The following is a 27,291-nucleotide window of genomic DNA, read 5'->3' as shown; positions in this document are numbered from 1 at the left end:
GATGGCCACATTCAACCTCTGACTTACAGCTGAATCTCAGCACTCTGAGGGCTGACAGCATCGAGACCTCACCAGCACTGTAACCTATCCTAGGGAACCTGCCAGGGTTGGATTTGATGATCTCTAGATGTCCCTTCCAATCCCTATGATTCTATGACAAGACTTCGGTCTTCATGGCTTCAGGTAGCACCAGGGGAAGTTCAGGCTGGGTATGAGGAACAATTTCTTTGCCAGAAGAGTGGTGATGCAGTGGCACAGCTGCACAGGGAGGGGGCGGGGGGGGGTCACCATACCTGGAGGGGTTCAAGAACTGCAGAGACGTGGCTCTGAGGGACGTGGGCAGTGGGCATGGTGGGGTGGGTTGGGGTTGGACCTGGGGATCTGAAAGGTCTTTCCCAACCGTAATGATTCTATGACCGCTTCTGATACACGGGACTGAGGAGTCCCAACACATTCAGGCACCCTGGGGTTGGAGCTACGTGATATTTAAGGTCCATTCCAACACACTCCTTTGGCATCACTCTGCAAACCCAGACGTGGGCAGAGCACAGATCTGCTGCAGCTTCCGAGAACTTTCTCTTGGAAAGTCAATGTATGTCCAAGAGATAAATAACCACCTCTATGCTTAAAAAATGCAGAAATATCACCATAAATAAGCATTAGTGCTTTGCAAATTGTGAAACCACAATTTTATGGTTTTAAACAGAGACAAGGTGGAATCGTGAATGGTAGCAATGTATTTCAGATGAAAGCTTTCAAGCAGATGAGAAATACTAACAGGAGTTGGAACCTGAGTAACTACAGTTGCATTAAATTATTCCATCTGCAAGTCCATTAAAATTTTTTAATGGTTTTGTATGGCTTTTATATTTATTGGGTGGGTTTACTCCTGTGTGAGTCATGCATATTTACTGCCAGGGTCCAGATAATGGTTATTAATAAAACTCCTTTTATTTGCATACTGTCTTGAAGCTGGTCTAAATATTTACGGCTTGACTATAAAATAAAAGAATCCTCAAAAATTCTCGACATCGTGGCTTCACTTTCTGTACGTTTTCATCTTTTTTATTTCTTCCTCCAAAAATGGGGAGAAAAAGAACAACCTGGAAAATGCATTTCGTTTCTCAAAAGCCTGAATGACACCAATTCTTTCGAAGGATGAAAGCACAGTTTTTTGTTGAGGAAGTAAGAGATCCCAAACTGAAGGCGACCCAGTCCTTATAATTAAGAAAACACATACATTACTGCACATAATTATGAACAGTAACAAAAGCTCAGTATTAAAGCGGGTCCACTGAACCTCTGGAACTGTGCCTGCCAACTAAAACACCTACTATGAATTTAGTAATGGGTTATGCAAACATAAATTACAAGGCCAGACATTTTAAAAGGAAAAAAAAGTTGATTTATTGTCACATTGGAGACACGGCGGGATAGAAGCACAATTTCATTTTTCCATATATTCATCAACGCTGCAGATGTGTTAATGCCAAAAGAATTCTAAAATAAAAACGACTCTCCACTGCTCTCATGCTCGTCTGTCATTTAAGTTACTTAAAAATGGTTACCAGGAAGCCTTTTTTAAAAAAATAAGGGGAAAAAAAAAAGCAAAACATGCTACAAGTATGTGGATGCCGACAGGTTTTAAGAGAATTTTACCAATATTTCTCCTCTTAAACATTCGCTATCCAAAATCCGACCCTACAAAAGAGCAACTGTGCAGAAAGTTTGCTGCCTTCTTGTTTGTTTGTTCTCTAAAGAGAAATGCTCACAGCTCTGTACTGCAGTCACTTCGTTGGTGAGCATTTTCCCTCCGTGCATTAATCGTTTCTGCTCTTGTTTCAAGTAGATCCAACTTTTCACTTATCCACTGTCAGAGCAATGAAAAGAATCCCTCGTTACTGGCAACTGTTATTAAAAGTTATTCACGACAACATAATAATTTTAATGAGAACAACATGTGCCTTTAATTACACCTGAATGACTTTGAGGTGGTCCAGTGGATGAACTGGAGGACATTTACAGAACATTTGCTCACAAAGTTAAAAGGAAAAGTACCGATGGAAGATGTTTAATTATTTCTTCTGGTAAGCACACACAGGAAGGAAGAGCATGTTTAGATGCTGACTCTTGAAAATAAGTCCACCTACTGCTTAAAGGGTCTGAGTGAATTCAGGGTGTGAACTTCAGACTTGCTTTGGGAGCATTCAGCCTTATCGCAGTGGGATCTGCATCTACCTACCCAGTTGCACACTTACCTTTATAAATAGAGGGCTGGAGCACCTCTCCTATGAAGAATGGTTGAGGGAACTGGGCTTGTTTAGCTTGGAGAAGAGAAGGCTCCGGGGGGACCCCATTGTGGCCTTCCAGTACTTGAAGGGAGGATATAAACAGGAAGGGGAATGGTTGTTTACGAGGGTGGATAGTGATAGGGCAAGGGGGAATGGTTTTAAACTGAGACAGGGGAGGTTTAGGTTGGATATTAGGAGAAGTTTTTTCCCCAGAGGGTGGTGATGCACTGAACAGGTTGCCCAAGGAGGCTGTGGATGCCCCATCCCTGGAGGCATTCATGGCCAGGCTGGATGTGGCTCTGGGCAGCCTGGGCTGCTGGTTGGCGACCCTGCACATAGCAGGGGGTTGAAACTAGACAATCATTGTGGTCCTTTTCAACCCGGGCCATTCTATGATTCTATGAAATAGTACAGCACAGAACACAGCAGCAGCAGCTGCCTGTTGGTACACACTTGCTTACACTTCTTTGTAAACCACTGAAATATAAAAAATATCCCTCACTGCTCCCTTCTGCAATGCAAAATACAGCACTCCTGGCACTACTGAGATCCAATACCTGCAACTGATGCTGCTAGAACAAAAATGCATTCAGCTGTCAAGCATTTTTAACCAGAGAAGTGCTTAAATAGAATAAATCAAAATCACCAAGAGCAAGTGGCTCCGGAGTAATTAATTACTTGAACCACATTAACACATGCAGTTCCATCAGATGTGCCTCCTTCTTGAATATTTTTGGAACTCCTGAATAAAGCAATCACCCATATGTCTCCAGCTTTATACAAAGACTCTCGAGATGAATGTGTTGAAAACTGATTATCCTGAAGGTATCTGTCTATGTTCTAGGCCTGGATGATAAGCCCTACTTCTCTGTTCTTATTATCTTGTCTCCCTACAGAAGGACACGGCAATGTTTTACACCAGCAAGTGAGGTACTTTAACATTCTGCTAAGGTTTTAAATATGTGAGGAATCTTAAAAACACGGAACAGTTTTATGATAGAACTGAAAGAACACCGATAATGACGTTTGAGGCACACACAGAATAGAAAAAAAAACCTCCTTTTGAACAAACTGCTATGTGCAAATTCATTTCTTCCCAACACCAATCCCTCTTCAAAGTCATGGCGAGAGTGAAGAAGGGACCCCATGCTCCTGCACTCGTTTTCTCCCGCACTGATTTTCAAGTAATAAGTATGGAAAGACATCTTTCCAAAGTGAAAGGTGGTTCTTTTCATGCCCTGCTGTGCACTGAGATGTCCCGTTTCACACCGCACTGAGCTGTGCTGTGGCACAGGACTGTGCCCTGCTCCAAACACGGCCATCCCAGGACTCCCTGGGGAAGGCGAGGAGGGCCATCCCCACACTGCGCGCTCTCATGAGCACAGGGAATGCAAACCAAAGCTGTCTTTAACAGGAGAAAGAAGAGTAGAAGAACCCAGCTCTAGATGGCAGCAAATCAATATCCACCCCTGCACACAGCCTGGCGCTGTGCATCTCCCGGAGCTCTGCTAAGCAGGGGATCCTTCCCACCGTGCTGCACAGCAGCCCTGAGCTGACCGTGCAGAGCTGTCAGGATCCCACCACACTTCACTACCTGCAATTAGAATGCCACTCCTCTCGTTCAAGTCATTTTTTTCTTCTCTTTTCTTTCAGCTTAATTTGATTATCTTTTGCTGCAGACCGGCTAACTCAACAGAATGCACCGCTGCAGACTGAGCTCCCCTCCTTTAGTTACAGCTGCCATCAGAATGCCACCTCTGTAAAACAAACGTGGGTCTTACAAACATGCACCACCTTCATCCATCACCTCAAGAGGGGGCTGGATCACACACAGGAGCAGGATGGGTCGTGCAGTGAGGGAAGCCCAGGGTGTTTGATTTCTGGCATCTACCAATATTCCATTTCCCCGAGGCATTTAAAAGCTCTGCTTTGAGAACACCCTTCTGCTGTATGTGCTTACAGGTTCCCCTGTGTCCTTCCCTAACTGCTGATCCAATCTTTAATCTGCTTTACAAAACACAGCTGCCCATTTGAGCACTTTAAGGTAATTGTGGCTTTCCAAATCTCATGGACAGCACGTTTGCAGCTCAGGAACAACACTGAAGGGCAACAACAGTGGGGAACCCCCAGCTCAGCATCCCCTCAGGAAAACACAGAGTGACCAAAGCCACGAGGTGCAGGGGGGCTCCTGTGGGCCCTGGGATGTGGACCGTCCATTTTACCCTCCTTGTTGCAGGTGAGATTGGCAACAGTCAGCATAGCTCAGCAATTCGCTGGTTCAGATGGCTAAATCAGAAACACTGCACTGCCTTCTGTTACGATCAGAATTAAAACGTGGCCAAAAAGTGTTTGTTCAGGAGTTTGCACTCACATAACCAACAGTGCCAACCTCCTCTCGTACAGCTGTGAGCACAGCAGTGCCCATCCTCACCCAACCTCCCACGAGTCCTGACTCTACCACTCCTCACGTCTAAAACCGGACAGGAATCCCCTTCACAACATGGCCACACTAACAGTCAGACCTCATCAGACACTGAGAGCTGCAGACGCACCTAAGCACAACAGAACTTGTTATACTGAAGAACTCGGTGTTCAAAGAATAAATAACGTGCATGCTGTAATGCTTCGTTCTCCTCACTGAAATACAACTTGCTTTGGGAACCAAACTCAAACATGCAGCTACATAATGACTGTGGATTGACAGCTAAGTTAATAATACACTAGTAAGCTTGACAATGTTTATTAGTCTTCTGGACCAAAGCTTATTTTCTTTTCCAGACATTTGGAAACAGAGGGACACAGAAAAGAATAGAGAGTTATAAATTAAACAGCTTTAAATACCATTGTCTTCCTTCCCCACAAGCCCTTAACAACTTACTTATTTACTTATTTGGGGTGTTTTTCACTATTGCTGTTAACAAGATTAAAAGTAAGCCCTGCTCTACGTGCTAGATCAGCTTTCAAAAGACCAGAATAGCAGAAAGGTAAGCAGAAAGTTGTTGCTCAAGCAGGCACATGGGTAGAAACCAAGGCAAAACTATCCATCAGCATTTCAAAGTATCTTTCCTTTGCTCCAAAAACTATTAATCTGTGCCACTAGAATTATCTGAAGTCTTTCAAATCTCAGGCTGTCCCTCCAACACTCACAAATTCACACTAAATCAGCACATGAGGACATGGTGAATTAGAGCAAGAACCTCACAATACACCAATACTGCAGCTGCTCACAATAGGGTGATGCAGGGTGGTGGTTCACGTGACAGACCTGGGGTTGTCTTCCATGTGACAGTCACATAACATCGGTGTGTCAAATAATCTCTTGATCACTGTCAGTATTCCACAGCAGCTGCTTGAGACGGAACAGAGACTGAACCCCAAAGTATCTGTGATAAGAGGGCCTGACATGGGCTCTTCAAGGATGCCGTGGGTAACAAGCATTTTTGAAACGGCAAACTCTTTCTTGAAGTTTCTGCATGTAATAACCACCTCTCCATCTTCTATCCACCATGAAATGCTGCCTCCTAGATTTACGTCCCAGTATGCCAACTCAGAAATGGTATTCTAATACTCTGCAATATCGAGCCCTGCAGTTGTTCCAATAAGCATGAAAATATTATTACATTTCTTTTGCAATGTGATAATTCGCAAAGAAGGCAGAAATAATCCCAACGGATCTGTCACATCTTTTCAAGTCTTCTAAAACAGCAGCATAAACATCCTCACCTTCATTAGTAGTTTTTCAAGTCCTTTTCTGCTACGCATGAGATTGCTTATGGCAGACAGTGGAAAGTCTAGAGGACACCTCAGACAGCAACTGATAGGAAACTCAAGGCAAGCAACATTTGTTTCCTGATTTATGGGGGGAACAGCAACAGTTGAGGGCAAGAGATGCTGCAGCAGACCAAACCACTGCTGCACCAACGGGGACGCATCCAGAATGAGCAATGAAAATGGAAAGCAGAGCTCTGTTACATTTAGCGATTCCATCCGCATTCTCTATAGGAAGAAAGATGTTACTTCATCTTGGAAACTTTAATTAAGCTGTACACTGACTTATTTATTCAAAGAACAGTTCTGCAAGCAAGCAAGTTTTCTACTAGAGTTCTCTATGTTATTAACAAGAGTATGCTTGAGGTTCAGTAACATGAATGGGTCAGCTGGGAAATGCCAGTGGCTCACTGTGTGCTTCCTGCCCACCTCAGGGAAGGTTTTATCACATGGCACAGGTTTTTTGATGAAGCTGAAGTTTTGGAAAAGAATCAGGTCAAGGTGTCATAACTTCGCCTTCTGTCGTCCTCCTGCTCTCCAAAATGGTCTAAGCTTTGAGTATTACTCAGTATTATTCCTTACGGGGAGTGCAGAAAACAGCAGAAGATGAACACAGCAGTGCTTTCATGGGGAGGAATGTTGGTGAAGTTTTCCAGCAAGGACAGCAGAGCACTGTCTCACTTATTCTGGTGGAACTGCCCACATCTACCACTGCCATCACCTTGCATGGGACAGGGTGGCCCTGCCGGACCCTGCTCAGCTGAGCAATACCTGCACACCTGTCTGTTAGAGCTGCTCAGTTCAGAGACTCCTTTTTAGCTTTTTGATCCCAATTTCATTTCTTAAGTCTGTCAAATAGGAGTTAGATGGTGATGCTGTTGGGAAACGAGGCTACAGAAAGAACATCACAGCAGAGGGGAAAGAAGAAGAAACAATATCAAAAGTCCGTGCTAGGAGTCCCAGGGCACTGGATAAAGATGTGGAATCTAGCACAGATCCAAACTCCCCCAAACATTAGAGATGTTCAGAGCCATCATTTTGTCCGTGAAGGAATGAAACGCCTCCATTCCCTTCCAGGATCATAGAATCATAGAATCACAGAAGGCCTGGGTTGAAAAGGACCACAATGATCATTGAGTTTCAACCCCTGCTATGTGCAGGGTTGCCAACCAGCAGCCCAGGCTGCCCAGAGTCACATCCAGCCTGGCCTTGAATGCCTCCAGGGATGGGGCATCCACAGCCTCCTTGGGCAACCTGTTCAGTGCGTCACCACCCTCTGAGTGAAAAATAGTATATGGAAGGCTACGTAACTGTATTTTGTAAAAGTGTTTTTAAAACTTTATCGTCAAATGATTCAGCAGTGGAAGGCGTTCACCCTGTCTTGTTAACAGAACAGAACAAATTGCAAATCATTTTCCCTCTGTATCTCCTAAAGTGACTACAGAGAGCGCAGCTTTTTCCTCTGCTCATCAGTTCCCACTGAGTGACCATGGCCCTCTCACAATGCTCCAAAAAGTGCAGTGCTGGATTTTTTCCCTGTCAGTAACCTGCCCTGTAATAACAAAATTGGCCTCAAGAAATCACCCTGAGGTGAATCCATGAGTTTGCTATCCCTCAGGAGCCAGCAGCTGCAGCCCCAGTTCTCCTTACAGGAAAAAAAGGAAGGAAGCAGGAAACTCAAAGAAGTTTTGGAGAATGAACTTAAGCTTCTAGCAAACAATTCAAAAAATGTGGCCCCAGATATCAGTTTATTTTCTGGATTCTGTATAATTTCCTATACCTTCATATTCTTTTATTTTCTCCATCCCCAATAGGCTGTTCTCTGCAAGGGTAATAAACTGATTCCTGACTGCTACCTGGAGGGAACCAACACTTGTGTACCAGCCATTTGCAGGGGCTTTGCACTCTGCAAACCTGGCATGCTTCTGGATGAACAAATTACAGGCAAACTTCTTTGCAACAGGAGCAAAGAAAACAAAGCAAAAAATGCCCTACGTACCGCCACGCATTCATTACAGAAAATAAAATGAGATAGAAACAAATCTATCTTATACAAAACCATGCACGTGTGTGCACAGACATATGCTGCACGCGCTATCGTAGTCATGGAAGAGTTTGAAAACCATCCTCTCCATCCAGGCAGCACTCAGCTCTCCGAGGTTGGCCCAGCACCGGTCCAACCCCTTCGCACACCACCTGGAGTGCAATGCACGGCTGCAGTGCTGAGCTGTGCCCACAGCTCAGTGCTGACCTCGTTGCACTTCCAGAGAAATCAACAACTGAACTTCGTTTGGTTTTTGGTGGAAAAATGAGCATCTTTGAAGTCATGCCCTTGATGTAGATTTATTTAGGCAGCAAAACATCACTTGCTACACCCAAGCGCTAAGAGAATTAGGTTTAACTGAAGAATCTTTTTTTTTGCAGTTCTCCAGGTTTTAGATTCTGACAAAATGCAGAGTGAACCTGACTGAAGGCTGATGCTCAGACTTGCTCGGAGAAGTCAGCTCCTATTTCAGCACTCACAACACACAACGGTCTCAGCAGAGAACATCATGAGAACAGAACATTAAGAAAAGAGCCCTAAATACACCTCAGCTCCTTACCTCTGGAGTGTTCTTCTTGAACTCCCGACTTTGCTCGATAAGTTTCTTCCTGGACTGCTCGCTTTCATCTTGCCGGTTGGCCAATATTGTTGCTGTGGCATCGAGTTCTCTCTGTCAAGAAAAAGAACAAAAAAAGGGACTACGGTTAGAGTTCTGTTTATTACAAAAGTCAAATTAACATCATGTGTGCGTCCATCACACGGTCTGGGATAGCGAGGCAGCTGGGCTACAGGGCAGTACAGAGCAAAGCATCATGCTTCCAGAAAATGGGCTCCCAAATTAAGTCCAACAAAGGTCTACAACCTTTTCAATTCTATCTTGCAACCAAAATATCGCTGTTTTTCCTCGAAAGCATTCATGCCTCTACCACAACATTACGCAGAACAGCAGCAGTGGTGTGCAGTACACACATCCTAACTCCCCACATTCAGATTACCAATCTGTAGCACACTAACATCGGGTTTATTTCTTGTCTGCAGATACTGGAATTTCCCTTTGTGAGCTTTTTGGTGAAAAGTTATGACTAACTCAACCATTGGCCAACCCTACACTTCAGCCTGTGGTTACGCTTCAGTCGCTCTTAATGCCAAGCGACGGTGTGTACAGTACCACACTGCCATTACAATGCTCTTTCTTCCATTTAAGTCTCATCTTATTTGAATACAGAATGTTTCTTTTCCTGCCACTGCAATCTGTTCCCCTACGATTATTAGAAGATATCTCTCTACTCCTCCCCTGTCTTCTCTCCAAAAGATAGATATATACATACATATGAGCACCTGATGGAGCTGCAGGTGTCCCTGTTCACTGCAGGGGAGTTGGACCAGATGGCCTTTAAGGTCCCTTCCAACTCAACGATCCTATGATATACACACATACCATCCAAGTTCTCTCCCCACCAGTTTCTTTGCTCAGAGGACTCTGCTTCCAGAATGCCACTGCACTGATCCAGACTGGACTGAATGTGTCATCTCTCAGTGCATAAACCAACAGCACAATCTTCCCTGTCTGTCCATCCCCTTCTTGCAATATTTCCACATAACAATTAAAATAAAAAAAAGGCTAAATCCTCCACTCAGCTACAGGCTCCATTCCCAAATCACTTGGAGTTAAGGACTGCAGTGAAAATAAAGCAGATGTCGTTAATTTTAGACGGTTGCTTTTTGTGGGGGCTGAATGCTGGCACCTTCAGCAACGGGATGGAGATGTGCTCCATGTGACCCCACAGCCTGACCTCTGGAGGGAAAACGTCCTTTCTGCAGCTTTCAGTTCAAAAGAATCAACTTTTTTCCTCTTTAAGACTTCTTTTTTTCCTATGTATATGGACCACAGTTATCTTAATCCTTGGAAATAAGCTAAATATGACAAATGGATTTGAAGCTAGGCTGCACGCTGGAGCCAGTGACCTAAATATCGTCACTGCAAGGCTTTAAAAACACCATATTTCTGACTTTGAGGGAAAAAAAAATAGGGCAATATGTCCACCAGATCTTGGTTTGGAATTCTGTAACATATGTGAAATCTATTGCAGAAAAGTGGGAAATACTTAACAGTTGGATAAACCACATTTGAAATTCATCCCAGCTAAGTTTATGCAAGAAAAAAGAGCAACAGAAACCAATGTGGTTAAGCAGTACTATAAAGAGCAATATAACGGCTAAGCAGAAGGCTTTTAAAAAATATAAACAATCTGGTACGGCCAGCAACTTGGAAAACTATATTTAAAAAGGAAGCCCACATTTAAAGCAAAGCAAAGCAAACACTAATCGTGAAGTACGAGGGAATTTCTGCAGACCAAAGAATTCAGGGCTCGTTTTACAATGCAGAGGGCTACCGAGGAACTCTACCAATGGACAAGTGGGATTTAGAGACCTATGCTTCAGGTTTGGAGACAAGAGCAGGGTGAATATCTAGCCCTGGATACGAGACCTGATATATAAGAAGATATTACGTTTTCATGCTCTGTCACAGTTAACAAGCCCCAAATCAATATTACTTGAAAAATATCCTCATTTTTACTTCCTTGCTTGATCTCAACCATGTACTCTATAGGTCTCATTTTTTCAGTGTAAATAACAGATAGAGTATTGCAACCCACATGCACCACTGGACACTTCCCATGCTTTGTGATGATCTTATGAGATACCCCAGTTATTGCACAAATTCAGCACAGTCCACGTGTTACTTCTGCAAGCACATGAGTATGAAAAGGTAAACAGCATTAACTCAGAGATCCCATACCTGAGCACTGCGAAGCACACAAAGGTACATAAAATCCCCTTCCCCAGCCTTGCAGCCACAGAGTGCAAGGAGATGCAACAGCACAGAGACAGGAGTGCACTGCACAGTCCTTTCGTGCAAAACAAAAATAGCACACCGTGTCTGAGTGCCATTCTCCACCTCTTTGATATCAGTGTCCAATGAACTTTCTGGCCAAGAGCTGGCACTGTTCAGTCATTGCTGCAGACACAGCCTGACGTGGAACACGTGCTGGAGGAAGCAGAACAAGCAGCACCATTCTCTTTCCCACTTCTTTCCCCTTGCCCCAAAGTGCCGTCAGTTTAGGGCAGACAGGTGACGCTGCTTGAGCCACACGCCGCTGGGGAACTCTCTCTCCAGGGCTCCTACTTTGACTCACTGCAACAAATTCAGTGGGGGGTGGGAGGCAGTGCAAAGAGATGAGACAAGAAAGTCTTAGGCGCTAAGTGCAGGAGCCATTAAAAGCAACCCTCAGAAAACAGGCATTACAAGGTTTCCTTTCATGCTGTATATATAAAAAGAAATATAAAACGAAGAGGTCAATCTGCTATCTGCTGTAATAAGCCAGCTGGAAGGGAACTGCCTGCCTTCAGAGCAGCCACCAGGTGCTCCATCACCCCCAGCGCAGTCCCACTGTGCCGCCGTCACCCCAAGCATGGGACAGTGCAGGAGCACAGCACAGGGAGCACGACACAGCTCACAGCCCACCTTTCCCCTCCTGTTCTTTATACTGAATCAGCATGCTTCAGCATCCCACTTCCCCCAGAAGCTGCTCTAACAATCTGCCGTAACAAATAACTCTGCTTCTGCTCAGGACCAGTGTTTCTGTACAAACTCACAAGTTTTGTTTTGGTTGCACCCTTTCTCAGGACTGCATGTGTTGGATCTATGACAGTTCCCAACACGACTTCCTGCAGTTTTTAATTTCCTATTGCAGGACAATTTCTCAGTGCAGTGATGACACCAAAGCAGAAGTGCCCGACCCAGCCCTGCATACCTGCAGCCTGCTTGTCTTCGGGGGATACTGCACTTCCCTCACAGATGTATCATGTAATCTTTCCATCTGAAAAAACCCAAGGTTTCTTCTCTGCAAGATGAGTTCGTGCTCTGAAGCCCTTTCTGACAAAGCCAAAGGGAAGATCAGAGTTCACTGAGAGTACAGAAGTGCTGCTCTCCCACCTTACCAATAAATGAAAACAAAAACCCATCAGCATTAAAATAACTTTATTTCTTAAGAAGCATTCTGCCACTTGGCAAAATGATGCAACTACCTTTCGCACGCAGAATTAGCTAGGAAGTTTCAATAAACACATCTTATTTCCACGTACTCAAGTAACTTGACTCCCAGGCAGCTTTTAAATGAGCTTTGACTGGAACAAATTCTGCCCTCTGTTCAGTCCTTCTGGACAGCGAGTCAATGTGTGTGTGGCCTCTGCATGAAGCAGAGAGGGAACAAAAACAGAGGTGCCAATGGAGCTTATTGGTAAGGTATCTTAAAAGGGAGAGAGATGTAAAAAAGTTTGTTGTGGCTTTGCTCAGGCTGACACCATCGCCTACTGCAAATGCAGGGAAAGCCTATCAGAAAGTCTTGCAAGAGTGGAAAGTTAGTGCTGGCTTTTCAAAGGGAGCTGCTATCACCACAGAGCAGCTACATCAATACCCACACCAGCAGCAAAACCACAGTGACAGGAGCAGCACAGCACTGTGCCACCTTTTCATCTACACCTTTAACTCTAAACTTCGTTAAAATGCAAACAACTGTCCAGAGCTGTAAACACCTCAGTGCCAAAGGTCCTAGGATCTATTGAATGAGCCTTTCCTCCTGCTCAGGAATAACAAAACATCAGATATTCATTCCAAGAGGCAGATCTCACCCTCTGGCATTGTTCATTCCCTTTCCATCCCGTTCAGCATGAGGTGCCCCAGGCTGTACCTGCACTGCAGGGCCAGGCTCCCTGAAAATAGGCCTCAGTTGTCACCACCATCATGCTGCCCCCCAAAAATAGGCCTCGATGGCACTGCCATCATGCTACTCCTACAAAGAGGCCTTGGTGGGCACCGCCATCACACTGCACCCACAAACAGGCCTTGGTGGGCACCGCCATCACCCTGCACTCACAAACAGGCCTGGGTGGGCACTGCCGTCATGCTGCTCCCAGTAACAACCCTCAGACACCACCACCACTGTGCTGCTCCCTGTAACAGTACTCCAGCCCTGCTCTGAGGCTCCTTGCCTTCTCCTCACGTGTCTCAATCGTCCCTGTTTCCAATCCCACCTACTCTCACCCATCACTACCACCCAGTAGCAAGCATGTCCTTAACATTCTGGGCAATCCAAGCCCAGGTATAGTGTCACTGAGACCCCAAAGCCTTGCTCTCTCCACATCTCCCTGCCTGCTCCCCCCCACACTCTCTGGAAGGGCTCCCACACAGATGCTCTCCTGCCCACACTGTAATGCTGTGAAACCACCACCTTCCATTACCTCACCTTGTCGTTTGGTTTCAAAACCTGGCAAAAGAAAACCTGTCAGCAAACCCACTCCATCAGTTACTTAACACCCCGCTAGGTCCTGCGTTTCAGTTCACTGCAGTCTCTAAGGACAGGAGTTTCCTGACCAGAAAGCTCAGCCCTTTGCTGGGGAGCGAGCTCCCCTGCCTTGGAGGACGCAGCACAGCCCCACTCCAGCTCCCATCCTGCTGGAAGTGCAAACCGCTTCTTTCAAAAGCTACAGTGAAAAAGGCCAAAAAGAGAAAGGAACAAATTGATTTAAAGGTGGCTGCAGTCAGACTTCCCAGAAGGCACTTCTGGGAGCAATCTGCTGGTATGCTGGCCAGCCCTGGCCGTACGGCGCGTCAGCTCCAGCTCACACCACAGCCCTGCACACACTGCTGGTGGCCTTCCAGGAGAGGGAATTCATTAGCTTATTGCATATGCATTGCCTAATTACTTTGCAAGAAAAAAATGAAAAAAAGCCCCAGCTTCAAACTTGTTATTTCATAGCAACTATGGGGTGCTGGGGAACCAAACGGCATCACCTCCTGCCAAATAAACTACAAGAAACCAAAGAAAACCCACTTTGCCCAGACCCAGCAATAACACATATCTACCCAATCTGCTGTTTTGGGAGTTGATCCTGAGCTGAGAAAGACAGTGCATGCTCTTGTGCTCAGTCTCACCGTGCCACAGACCACCCCCACTTAATAATAAATAAATAGTAACTAATTATAAACTACTTAATGCACTCCTCTCATTTGTTTCAACCCACTAATACAGAACCACCATTCAGGTGAAGGGATTTGCACTGCCATCTTGTAGCACAGTGCCTTCACAACTTCAGTTCCCGTCCCATCTCCACCTCTGATCAGATTGATGAGTTACCCAAACTAATTCTTTCGACCACCAACGAAAGCAAGATGTAGTATTAAAAGAGTGGCTCAAATAACGAAACATTCAGTCCTGTATCTCAGCTCTGCTACATCATTTAAAGTATTTGGTTACTCCTCATTTCAGCCTAAGCTTTGCTAGCAAATGAAGCATGACCATGCTTTAAGCAAGACACACACTGTAACACACATCGGGATTTATAACTTGCTCCAAAGGCTGCCACTAATAAATCAGTAATGCACATACACACACACAGTCTCGTTTCACTGTGAGTTCTGGGTACTTATTTAAAAGAAATAAACTCAAAGGGTTTTTTGTTTTGTTTTGTGTTTGCTTTATTCTAAATGGAAACAAACTCACTGCTCAGATTTTATTTAACTTCACCCAAATCCTCACTACATTGTAATTTAGAACAAGAAGTCACAGCTGTTTTTCCCTTGATGACATTTGATTCTTGGAAGGCTTTTAACATGGTTAACCATTGAGGACAGACCAACTGTCTGCCCCGGAGTCCATCACAGCAGTCACTCCACAATCCTTCAGTCTCCAAATGCAATCACCAATCTCAAAGCTACTTAAGCTGTTTCTTAATGTAAAATACGGACGATAACCATTGGACATAAAATATTTACCAACAAAATAAGCACATACTGAAGAAACCTAAAATGTTTTGAAACTGCATTCCAACCAAGTAATCCCATGAGGAGCAGAAGAGAATCACCAAGGCCTTGAGCTAATGAACCTCCCCACTCCCTTCTGATGTTGGATGCAGCAGAGTGGCACAGCGGGTGAATGATCTGTCCTACCTTGTGTACCACAGTACAGTTTGGAAAGATGGAATAGACTCAAGCTGGAACTTCCTGTTATTAAAGACCTCAACAACAGGCATGTGCACGAGGAGACGCCAACAGAAAGCATCTTGAAATTACTCCTAGAAGGCTCACCCTCACCTGCCCCTCCTTGTACTGATGGAGGGCCACATTTACATGCTGATGGTCCTTCAGACTGCCTGTCCTCTGCAGAAGAGCTGTGCACCCCGATTCACAGCACAGCTGCACAGACAGACAGTGAGCACAGGACAGCGCACGCAGTGTTTCTCAGAGGAAGCTGGATGGGGAACTTCTATTAGGAAATCAGTAGTAGAAAAAAAAAAGAAAAGAAAAAAAAACTTCAGAAGAAAATTACTGGCAAATGAAATTGTTGTTTGATAAACAACTTAAGCAGGAAGAGTATTTGGCAGAGGGTTTTCAGAGAGCGGTCCTTGACTCCTGACTAACACGCTTCCTCCCTTGGTCTGAGTTTGTTGACTTTCTGGGCACACTGCAAGGTTTATGCATTTTCCCATGATGGGAAAAATACAGCATTTTTGTGAAGCCGCCTGTGAATGCAATTGGTGGATGTTATCTGAAAAATTATAGATATAAATAGGAAACAAGAAAGCAACATTTTCTTTATTTAGATGTTCGCCACTATTGAAGTTCCATTTACAGTCTTAGTATTCTTTCACATCTAAATCCCAAATAATGACTCAGCTTGCTATGACAATACACCACTTTATGCTTAGCTTTTAATACCACTAGCAAATGCCACACATTTTGGACAATAAAAAAGAAGATGATGCCTTTACAGCTTTTAATCTCTGATCTGGTCCCTGGCAGTTCAGCACAAGCAGCATGCTTTATGCAGAACTCGGATCAGACCGCAGAACGCCCTTCCTGGTGAGGTGTTTCCCAACAACGTATTGCACGACTTGGTTAAGCTCATTTTCTGTGGCATGAAAAGGAAAATAGCAGAATTGACTCATGGAGTAAAATTAGCTGATGTACAGTCACAGGGAGGTTGGGCTGAGGTGACAGCACACGCAACAGCACCCAACAAAGAACAGCATGCTCTGTGTTAAATGGTGTTGAAGCTAATTTAGAACCAGAAGCACTCTTCTCATTACCGTATTTTTAACACAGATCGCTGATTTTTTTTTAGATCAACATTTCTGGTAACATTCCCCAAAGTATGTATCTATATACATAACACTGGTCTTCTAGATCATACATTAACAGTCACACACAGAATATTCTTAAACACTGCAAACCTGACATCCTCCAGCACTGAGGAGTAGTGAGAGCTCCAGGCCTCCCAGGGTGAACACTGAACCAAGGGCAGCCCACGTCTGCTCGCTCCATCAACACAGCTCAGGTATGCAGTACAACCTAAAAACCTTTAAACTTCAAGTGTATATATATATACACTCGGTGATAATTTATATAATTCCATCACTATTCACTGTGACAAAATCACAGTAAAATGAGGATTGCTATGAAAACAACAGATTAAGCTGCAGTGGCACTGTCAACTTTGCTATGACACGTTGTCACTAAAAGTCCTTAATTTTGGTTATCAAATACAATTTCAGTCCCTTGCACTTCAGAGCAGTAAAAACAATTCTGTGTTTACAATCCCTCAGTAAAGAATGCAGCTGCCTCAATCAATGCTGATTGTCTGTTAATTAGTTCAGTTTTAGAAGCTGATGGAACAGATTACTTCATTCCCTTCCCACGCACAGAAAAAAAACTCTACAAATAGATTTATCTGCAGTACAGTGATTTTTGCTCCCCAGCAGTTTCAGGAGGCAGATGATGTACTTGGGACCTTTTCAAGGCATTCTCTCATACAGACTTTCAGTTCATATACAGATCCTGGAAGTGAACTAAACAGCAACACTTCCAGACACAGTGGGACCACATCCCCTCTATTCCGCAGTGGCTGAAACCATGCCTGAAGTTATCCCAAGTCCTTTAGAAAAAGCAGTCGGGTCCTCATGCAGAAGTTGCTATGCACGTGATGTATGTAATCACGGATATGATGGATGGCATCGGTAATGCATTTTCAAATGAAAAACAGCATTCAAATATTGGATACACAGCAGCAAGCTGAAGGTTTGCAGTGACTGATCTGAAGCTTTTATCGCCACTCACTGCCTGCAGTGTCTCAATGTCCTTCAACTACAGACTCTCAAAGAAGAGAGACGTTTTAATGTTCATATATGCACATGAGAGCGTTGGACACTCTCCTCCCAGTGCCAGAAAACACTTCTGTCGAGAAAGATGATGAAATAGTGTAAGGCCCTGGGTCTGACCATTGGGAAGTTTGATCCTAAATGCCTCTTTGGAGATGATGTGTTGTATCGAATGATAGAAATCTGTTTGAGACTGGTTTTCTTCCTCCCAGAGCTTAAGAGAGAAAGAAAAGATTCTATGTGGTTAAGAAAAAGGTTTTGGTCAAAGAACATCCATGTATCCAAAACACAATGCGTTTCTGATATGAACAGAACTTGTAACGACTCAGCTTATAACAGAGGAAGCAAGGGGACAAACATCAGGTCCCACAGAACCATGGGGGTATCAGCCCACAAAAGCTGGGTTCCTGACAGTGCATCTGGTGAGCGGTACGAGGGCTGGACTGAATAAAACCACGTCAACACCTACAGATGCCAGCTTCAACAGCAGCATCGCAGGGAGCTTAAAACCTCTTCATGCTTTTCAGAGTTCAATATAGAAAACATACAGAAGTTACTTTTGCATTATTACGGAGACAGACAATCAAAACAGATCACTGAAAACACTTTGCAGGAAATTCTCTGGAGCCACAGAAACAGCACTGGAGGAGGAAAAAGTTTGGGAAAGGGCACTCGCCTCCTGTTAGAGATGTTAACCCGAACTACAAGGGAACCCAGAACAAAAACCACTCTGCTGAAGCCTGATTTTTTCAGCTACTGTCTTCCAGTTAACTTCAGCTAAATTATCTTTCCACAATCCTATCTGCTCAGCCCCACTGCATGTTTATTCTTCATTCTGCCTCTCCACTTCTCTTGCGTTATCCAGGAAAAAAACATGCAGAATACGATTCTGCCTTTCCCAATCCCTTTCCTAATCCAAATTCTCAACCCAGAATAAACATGGATGGGTTATTTTTGGTTGGTTTGTTTGTTAAATCAGTTTTACCTTGGCATTGCTTTGGGATTCATTTATTTCAGGCACATTTCAACAAGCTGCATTACCCAACCCCCTGGTTCCAACAGCACACAAACCACCTTTGCTAGAAGTTTGGCACCAAACACTACATTCACCAACACAGAGTCAATGACAGTCACAACACTCAGCCACTGTCTGTCCCGTGGAGCAGACTCAGCACCCTGGGAAGTCTCCCCCTGGAAATACTGCCATTCTGCTGCTGCAACTCCGGAGTTGCATCCCTTCCCTCAGCAGGGTGAGATGCCCACCTGCTGCTGGCTCCGTGCAGGCAGGACCTCAGGCTGCACTGCCACCAGTCCCAGATCTCACAGGAACACTGAATTCCCATCAAAAGAGACTGACCTGGAAAGGAACTGCTGCCTGCTGTCTGATATACTGCTGCAACTTAAGCATCACCTGTACGCCCCCAGAATTACTTCCCACCACGTCTCTGGTTATACTGGCCACGGAACTATGAATCAGCCTTTCGTTCTTCTGCTCTGTCTGCAGTAACACAGAGGATTCTGCAGATGCAGAAGGAAATCACCAAAGGGCTTGCTAAGCCCTCCTCGATCTCCACCTTCAGGGGATGCGCGCATTACAGTCAGCTGTGGGATGAACTCAAGAACTACGAGAAACATTTGGGAAAGGGCAATACATGCTTTGTCAGCTAATTTGGGGTACCACCATTAAGTTATAGGGCAAAACAGTCACTTACACATATTTTCTTATTTTTGTGCAAAAACTCACTTGTTCCTTTATCTTTTCACCTTGTGTTTCAGATACTGCTAGATAGACACACTGACAACTGGAAATTAACTGAGAGAGGAGAGGGCCCTACACCACTGGGCTACAAATCATGCTTTCAAATTACAGTTCCTTCTGTATTTCTGCCTACACAATAACGGGGGGAACAAAAGCAACCAACAACAGAACCAGAAACCCACCCAGAGCACAGACAGAGCACCAGGCCTGTCCAACCACCACCCTGTGGAGAGGCTATTTGGGGGAGCACTGCAGAATGCCCTTCTCTTCTCTGGGACCTCCTCCAGTGTACCTTAACCTCGTGCTTTAATTCAGCCCTTGGTGGGCAAGGAATAAGCCTACCTCTGCATTCTACTACTGACTACACACAGCGGGCAAAAGCATCCTAAATATTGCACCAAAACCAGAATGACAAAACTCCACATTACTTCCATCACGGTGCAGAATGGTGTCTGCGTAATGGATTCAGCCCTGGAGTGAGTCTGGACTGTCGAGGCCAGTGAACCTGAGGTAACCCTCCATTGCTTATTTACTGCATCTCCAAAGCATTTCGGATTCCAAGCTGAATATATATTTCACACAGTACCAAAACTTTTAAATATCCACATGAAGATTTCATTTTTATAGGCAATAAACATTAAATCTAAAGGACTGGAACATAAAAAGTGTTTTAATACCATATAAATCACCTTTCCCTAGACAGAATAAATCTCTGAAGGTTTTAAGGACTGCAATATAAATTTTTATGGCAAATTATCTACATAGAAATTATCTGCATGAGATGCACTTTCACTTCTCTTTCTCATTTACATAGTGCTGACAATCTTTTCAATCATGGCATCCAATCCAATTTGGGAAGTCCACAACACAATGCACAGAAACGCCAGCCGAACACTGGGTGCTTCCTCCTCTCCTTCACCAACGTTTTTCTGGCTCTGCTCTCTATCAAATACAGAATTCACCATAGCAGATAACGACACTAACATATGAAAATCGAGGCTTAGATGAGCAGCTACATCCTCTTTCAAAAGAATTTGTTGGCTTTCTAACACAGAGCCCCAGAGCAGGCAGGGGCTCACTTTGTGTCGCCTGTGGGAATCCTCTAAAGCAAGAAGGCAGCCTTAGTGGGGAGGTTTTGGACAGCAGAGCAACAGCCGAAACTGCTCCTGGAAGAGCTCAGAGCAGATATTTTCACTGCATTCTCAGCACAGGGCAGCACTGGGATGTCATGACGGCTGGACTTCCCTCCATCCCCGGGGACTGCCAGTGCTCTGCTCAAAGCCACAGCAGAGCTGTGACGTGGGGGACAGTCCCAGCCCTGCATCAGGGCGTCAGACTACAGACGTGCCCCCAAAGCAGCCTCCCTGCAACGCCACGAGTCTTCTTTCCAGGCATCCAGTTTCACATGCCTCTAAATGAGAGGGATTATAAGGAGATGACATCCTTGGCCAGACTTTTTAAAGGCTCGGGCTTCCAACCAAACAGTTAATAACTATGGAAGGGGAGAGGATGATTATTACCCATGCTGAGACAACAGGTGATCACTCCTGAAAGCTTCTGCCTCGGCCTGTCGGCATAAATACTTCCTCATAACTAAAGCAGAAACACACACAAGATGTGCAGTACCCAAGTATCCAAGGCGCACACAGGCACGATACTCCACTGCTCCCAAAATGCTGTGGTTATTTGCCATTTCATTACAGTGAAAATGTGCTGACAGGGATTCTCATGGAAAGAACTGGCTTTTGGAGAAGCTCCCGTTGGAGTCAGCTCTGAGGGGTGCTGAGCACCTCACCGAATCCCAAACATAACACTGAACTACGTGAACAGCAGCAAAGCCCCAAGGAAAACAATAAGTAGGAAGTTTGCAAAAAAGAGCTAAGAATAGCACTGTGTTAGTTCCAACATATATTTCCCTTACAAAATATTTTCAGGACTTCTGTACCACCAATCAAATTAAGATAAGGCAGAAGTGGAAGAAACACAGATCGGTTCCCAGACGGCTTCCTACGCTTCAAAGGTATTTATTTAATAAGTGCCACGTATGGATGAAATGAGATCACCAACCCAGTCATAAGATGGCTCTCCAAATTCTTAATGAAATCTTGCACTTTGTGATTTAAGCAGTGATCATCTGCACACACCGACTCCGGGAAGCGCACACAGCAAGCCTGGCTGCCAGAATGCCCCAAGAACTTGGAGGGTTTGAGCTCACAATGTGAGGGGGGGGGGAAGTGCACTGGGATGTATGAAACATAGAGACTCGCAGGAGAAAAAAATTACAGGGTCATTTCCCAGACATGGATTTTTGGCCAATGAAATGAGGTATTTGCTTTCTATCTGATGAAGGAGTGAAGTGACATAAAGCTTTCTTCCATACAGTTTCACAAGCTTTTATTACTTTCCTGAATTATCTGCAAATCTAGAGGACAGAATATTATTTTCTTTTGAAATACCAGGTTGTTGCTAGCCTTCCCACTTCTTCAATCCACAAAACCTATTAACATTTTCAGTAATTAATGCTAATACTTGAGAAAAAAAAGCCATTGTGTTAAGAAATGCTTTAACAAGATCAAGAAGGAAAACAAGTGCTTCTCAAACTGTACATAATTTATTTTGCTACATGAATATTTTTTTCCACAGAAAACCAAGCAGGGACTATTATCATTGTATGCCAGCACTTCAGCTTTCTGTTCTTCCTCTTTCCCAACGTAGCTTTGCTAGGGGGACATGAAGATGGCCTCACCAGGCTCACAACACAGCGCCCTGCATGCAGACGAGCACAATGCATGGGAGTGAAAACCAGGATTCCCCTTTAAGTCAGGGTGATGAACTTCATAATATTGGAACCGGGACACACTGAACTGGAAAGTTTGAGTCAAGTTGCAACTGTTTTTCCAAACAGATCATCAAAGAATATCCAGCCCTAAAGTCAGAGCAGCCCAACTATGCATTTTATAGAACACTTATCTATGAATCAGCAGATCACAAACATGAAGCCCAGACATTCTTCCCACTCCAACCTTGAGTCATCCCATTAGGAGAGCCAAAAAAGAATTTGCTGAAGAACTTTTTGCTGGTACTTTTCAGGAAAAAAAAGAAAGGGTTAAAAAAGAAAAAAGAGTAAAACAATAAGGAAACAGCCATCATGAAACTAGCAAACACAGGCATTCAAACAGGAAGAAGCCGGGGCCTGAAATGCCAAAGCAAACTGTGCGTGCTGCTTTGGCGTGGGGGGCACCTTCAAATAACTACAGAATCACAGAACCACTTCGGTTGAAAAGACCCCTAAGACCCCCACGTCCGACCCCAGCCCACCCCACCGTGCCCACTGCCCACGGCCCTCAGTGCCACATCCCCATGGCTATGGAACACCTCCACGGACGGAGATCCCCCCCCCTCCCTGGGCAGCTGTGCCACTGCAGCACCGCTCTTTTGGAGAAGAAATTGTTCCTAATATGCAACCTGAACTACCTTTAAAGAAGTCTGAGATTACAGACAAATCCCCTACCTAACACATCCGATCAAAACCCAAGTAAATTCCTTAGAAAAATGAATTCTTCTGTAGAAGAAATGGACGATGAAGAGAAATTTGGCAATTTCTGTCAGCTGTGCCCTTCAAGCAGAGCTGGAAAGCAGCACAAGCAGAAGCTGCACACGATAGGCCTGACTCCATCCCCCCACTCACCAAAACCCACCCCAGCAGTAGCAAACCAGCCGAGGCAAACCATCCAATCCAGGCAGGAATAATCCACAGGCCATTGTACGGCCTGCTGTAATTTGGTGACAGGAGGAGACAGAGCGCTCAGCACTTTGGGAAATAAACTGCTGCTGTTTACTAAGTTATGGTTTTGCTGTTATAAGTTATAGTCATTTAAACTCAGATATTACAGTAGAATAATGCAAACCCACACTGCCCACGGGCACCAGCCAGGAGCCGTCCCCAGCTCACCTCAAGTGTGGGGATGAGGGCCGGGTTACGGCGCAGGCTGTGTCACAGGTACAGGCCGTGGGGTGGGGGACACCGGTACTGAAGGACGTGACAGGAATTCAGCCTTGGCACCTTCTTCAATTACTTGCCCGAAAATGATGTGGTTCTCCGGGGAGAACTGTAATCCAAAGCCTTAACCACAAGGCCTTTCTGGATGGTACGAACAAGACCGTACCGTTTGCTGTTAAGCTTAATGAGTTCCCCCGCAGCTACACGCAAACCTCAGATAAATCTGTAAAACAAAATCTTTTGCTCCTGGGCACAGGTCAGTTATAGAGTTAAACGACTTTTTCAGACTTTAGCCTGAGATGCCCCAGCTACAAAGCTGAAGAGATGGAGATATGCGCCATATATATGAATGTGCTGTCAGAGGACTCTGTTACTCAAGGCTTCAAACATTTTGCCCCACGGAAAAGATGCTTATTCTTTTACTTCATCCCACACTCCTCACAAAGGTCTTTGGGGACATCAGAATCCAGACGGGATACCAAGTTACTTCTGGGCAACTTGTCTGGCTTGGCTGGGTTCACTCAACCATATGATCAAGCTGCATTATTTCCCTTCAAGCATATGCAGCAACGTTCCCTCAAGCTGACGTTCTCCTGCATGCATCAGCTAGAAGGCAACGTCCCCTGGTTGTGATGAATAAACCAAATGCCCTATCCCTTAAAAACCAGGTACTTCCTGTGCTTCCCACAGCATCACAGACCCAGCAAAAGCCTCCCACAAACCTTCCCGGCACAGGTTATGTATTTTTGGATTCAGTGTTCTTGGTAGGATTCAGCTCAGTACTTTAAAAACGTGTACTCATCTGAAGGAAATCTGAGTTTGGTAAGATTAAAGATACACTCTGCCTTTATGTGCAGCTGGCTGTGAGGAGCCCAGGGCAGGCTCAACCCTAGATGGCACTGCTCATCGCTCGCTGGCACGCTGCACGCAGGAAACCGCGCCAAGGAACGCGTTCATCCCACCATAAATTATGCATTCAGAGGTATACATTAAGACCTCAGCCACCCCATGTGAGGACAGGGAACCTGCAGGATCCCAGGAAGCTGCGTGGGACGGCAGGCTGTCCTCACACAGCACACTGCCATCACCCACCCGCATGAACCAAGGGTGGGAGTGGGGCCACTCGTGCTTCAATCCCACACACATTCCCCCGGCGTGGGGCTGCCCCTGGGGAGCAGTCTGGGTTTGATGCATTGCTCTACAGAATGAACAAAGTGCTACGCTGTTTTCTCAAGAAATCCACTGAAACCACCACAGCAAAAAAAAAAAAGATGCCAGCAAGCTGCGATACGGGAGATAGCAGAAACACAGCTGTTCTGCGCAGCAGAAGGTGCTGGTTTGGATTGCTGAACATTTTTACTCGAATACAAGCTAGAATTACATATCAAACTCGCTGATGAAGTATTAAACAAGATTTGATAATGGCTATTTTCAGAGTACCCTACAACGTCTGGTGCTCTTCAGTGAACATGGTCTAAATACCAATTCCCCACTACCTCTTCCCCACCCCACTCCCAACATCCCCCCCCCCCCCTTTTTTTTTTTTAATATCTGCTCACATTTCTACAGCAGCAAAGGATTTCACCATTTCAGGACAGACTCTAGGGTTCTCATTATTTTCTACAGAAAACTCTGAAGTAGGAACAAAGGAGACCTCTCCTGCTGCTGCCCCAGACGGAGCTGACTGCTGCCAAGCAGAGCTCTGCCCTCTGATTTTAACAAGCCCCTTGCATTGCAGGTCTGCACCTGAAATCGTTGTGCATTTCAGGCAGCAGCACAACAAGCAGCATCGCAGCGCCCCGGATGAGAAGAGATGGAATTTGTTGTTCTCCAGCACATGCAAAAATTGAGAACGAGACCCCACCGCTATGCTTTTTACAACCTGGTGTGTTATTAAACTGTCACAGATTATTAAAATTTCAGATAGATTTGATAATAGTTTTGACATACAAACATAGGTACGTTTTTGTTTCCGGAAGATCTGAAATGACAAATCAACCCACTGTCAGCTTATAGCCTTGCCTATCTACTCCAATTTATTTACTTGTTTCTACCATCTGTGACCCTAAACCTGGGGAACAAAACCTGCAAACAGGAGGGGCTGCATCCTGTTAGGAAGGCCATTGGGAATCCCCTCTTCCAATGTTCTGCCCCATCTTTCCCTCTGCATCCCAACATTACCCATTAGCAAATTTTGTTTCCAGCCAGCAACAGAAGCTGGTAAGGGAAATGTGCTCATTATGACTCCATTTCTACCCCAGGTTTAGCACATCAGGATGCTTCAGATGTCAAATTTGAGAGAGAATTCAAAATTTCATTCTGAGTCCTTTTAAAGGTTTCCAGCCATGAAAGGTGAACACCAAATAGTTACGACGGTAATCAACTTTGGCAGGGAAATAACATGAGGTTGATAACTGACGTGACGTTTAAGAATTCAAGTCTGAGAATTATGGTAAAGCCCTACAAAGCCGAACGCCATCTTCTATAGAATAACAGAGATCAGACGGAGTTATAAGTTCTTCCAAACTTAGGTTGGATGTCAGGGGGAAGTTCTTTACTATGAGAGTGGTGAGGCGCTGGAACAGCTGCCCAGAGAGGCTGTGCTGGATTGGATCCCCCGTCCATCCCTGGAGGTGTTCAAGGCCAGGTTGGATGGGGCCCTGGGCAGCCTGGTCCAGTATGAGATATGGAAGTTGGTGGCCCTGCCTGTATCAGGGGGGTTGGAGCTCGATGATCCCTGAGGTCCCTTCCAACCCAAGGCATCCTATGATTCTGTGATATCCTACCGCTGCAATTTGAGCCAAGGAATACAGTAAAGAGGAAAGCAAAGCGCTAAGGACAAGCTTTCAGCTTGCACAGAAGGAACGCACAGAGAAAAGGTGGCTTTAAAACCAAAAAAAAAAAGAAAAAAGCAGAGGCGATACACATTGCCTTGCAGGAAATCCTGCCAGATAGCATCTGCTACACAAAACTGGGATTTTTCAGAGCAATGAAATAATTTGCATAGGTTGTCTGAAAGAAAGAGAATCACCGAAAGCAGTGCTATTATCCCACCCAGCCTGCTGTGCAGAGTGTTCTGGGGAGGTAGGGAGAACAACAAAAAAATCACTGCTATGACTTACAAGCTATCTGTCCATTTTATTTTTAATACCTAATACTTCATGTTCCAATGTAAGAATGTATGAAGTTTAAGCTGCAAAAGATAAAGAGAAGTTGGGAAACCTGTTTACATTTTTGCCTTTGCACAATCCCGTGCGTTAGCAGGCCAGCAACAGGAACGAAAGTAACTCGTCACAAGCAGCTCGAGCCTGCCAGCAACCAGAATTAATGGGAAGGCACGGATTTTCTTTTGATGTTGGAAAGACTCCAGTAAAAACTGGTTTGTACATGGGAACATGGTGTCAGACTAGAAGAGAATCAGCTTGTCTGACTTGTGGTTTTCTTGACAACATTCATCTTCTCTTGGCCTGATAGAGAGCAATTAGTGCTTGTCAGTTGAATCATGTGTTATTAAGATCATTCAGGCATTTTTTAATTATGATTACCTAAACAGACAGCAAAAGAAATTCTCAAGCAACTTTAACAATCTACTTCCTTTTCAGATGCTTCCAAGTCTTTCTTCCTTTCATGTTCTGAAAGTAATGTTTAATATTTTACCTGCAGAAACCCTTCGTGCATTTTCCACTTTAGCACATTTGCCAAAAAAAAAAGCACCGCATCCCCAAATCCATGCACTATCACTTCATCAGATGTTGGCTAATGATTTTTTTTTCCCCAGTTAAAAAGCAGATCAGACTTCTGTAAACCCAGTAAGCCGCTCTATATGCCAAGACTTGTTTTAAAACACCTGAAACAATGCCTCCCAAGTTTATAAGGAGACAGCGCTCCTGCTACAGACTGCTTGCTTTCACCATCACAGATTCAGAATGGGGATGTGCACAGTGTCAGGGATGACATCATCTCTGGGTGTTGTTTGAAACTCCTCCCCAAATAAAATGGTTCCTTATCACCGACTTGGACAATTTTTCCCACTGAAAAGGAAGCTAAAAGCAAGGCAAGACTAGACAAAAAGTTTCCAGTTATTTAAATTCCAGGTATCAGAGTAATTGGGTTTTACAGACCTCGCAAGGGTGAGATCAGGGTAGCTTTTTAGTTTGATGCTTAGGATGAGAATACCACTTCTAGAGCAATACCGTCGTTTCTCCCCTTTGGC

The 27,291-nt window shown here is 44.7% G+C and overlaps 1 protein-coding gene across 8 annotated transcripts in view; it reads right to left on the bottom strand.

The window, feature by feature from the left end:
• The window catches only part of CUX1 (cut like homeobox 1), a 227,015-nt gene that overhangs the window by 176,778 nt on the left and 22,946 nt on the right, over positions 1-27,291 (bottom strand). For all 8 annotated transcript variants that reach the window (NM_001290201.2, XM_015295631.4, XM_015295633.4 and 5 more), the window contains exon 2: positions 8,663-8,773. In NM_001290201.2, coding sequence (NP_001277130.1) covers positions 8,663-8,773 — 111 coding nt within the window. The remainder of the gene's footprint in view (positions 1-8,662; positions 8,774-27,291) is intronic.

The sequence above is a fragment of the Gallus gallus genome, chromosome 19, assembly GCF_016699485.2.
Source record: "Gallus gallus isolate bGalGal1 chromosome 19, bGalGal1.mat.broiler.GRCg7b, whole genome shotgun sequence".
NCBI classification, from domain to species: Eukaryota; Metazoa; Chordata; class Aves; order Galliformes; family Phasianidae; genus Gallus; species Gallus gallus.
The sequence above is the reverse complement of the archived record's forward strand: the minus strand, read 5'-3'. Positions and strand labels throughout refer to the sequence as shown.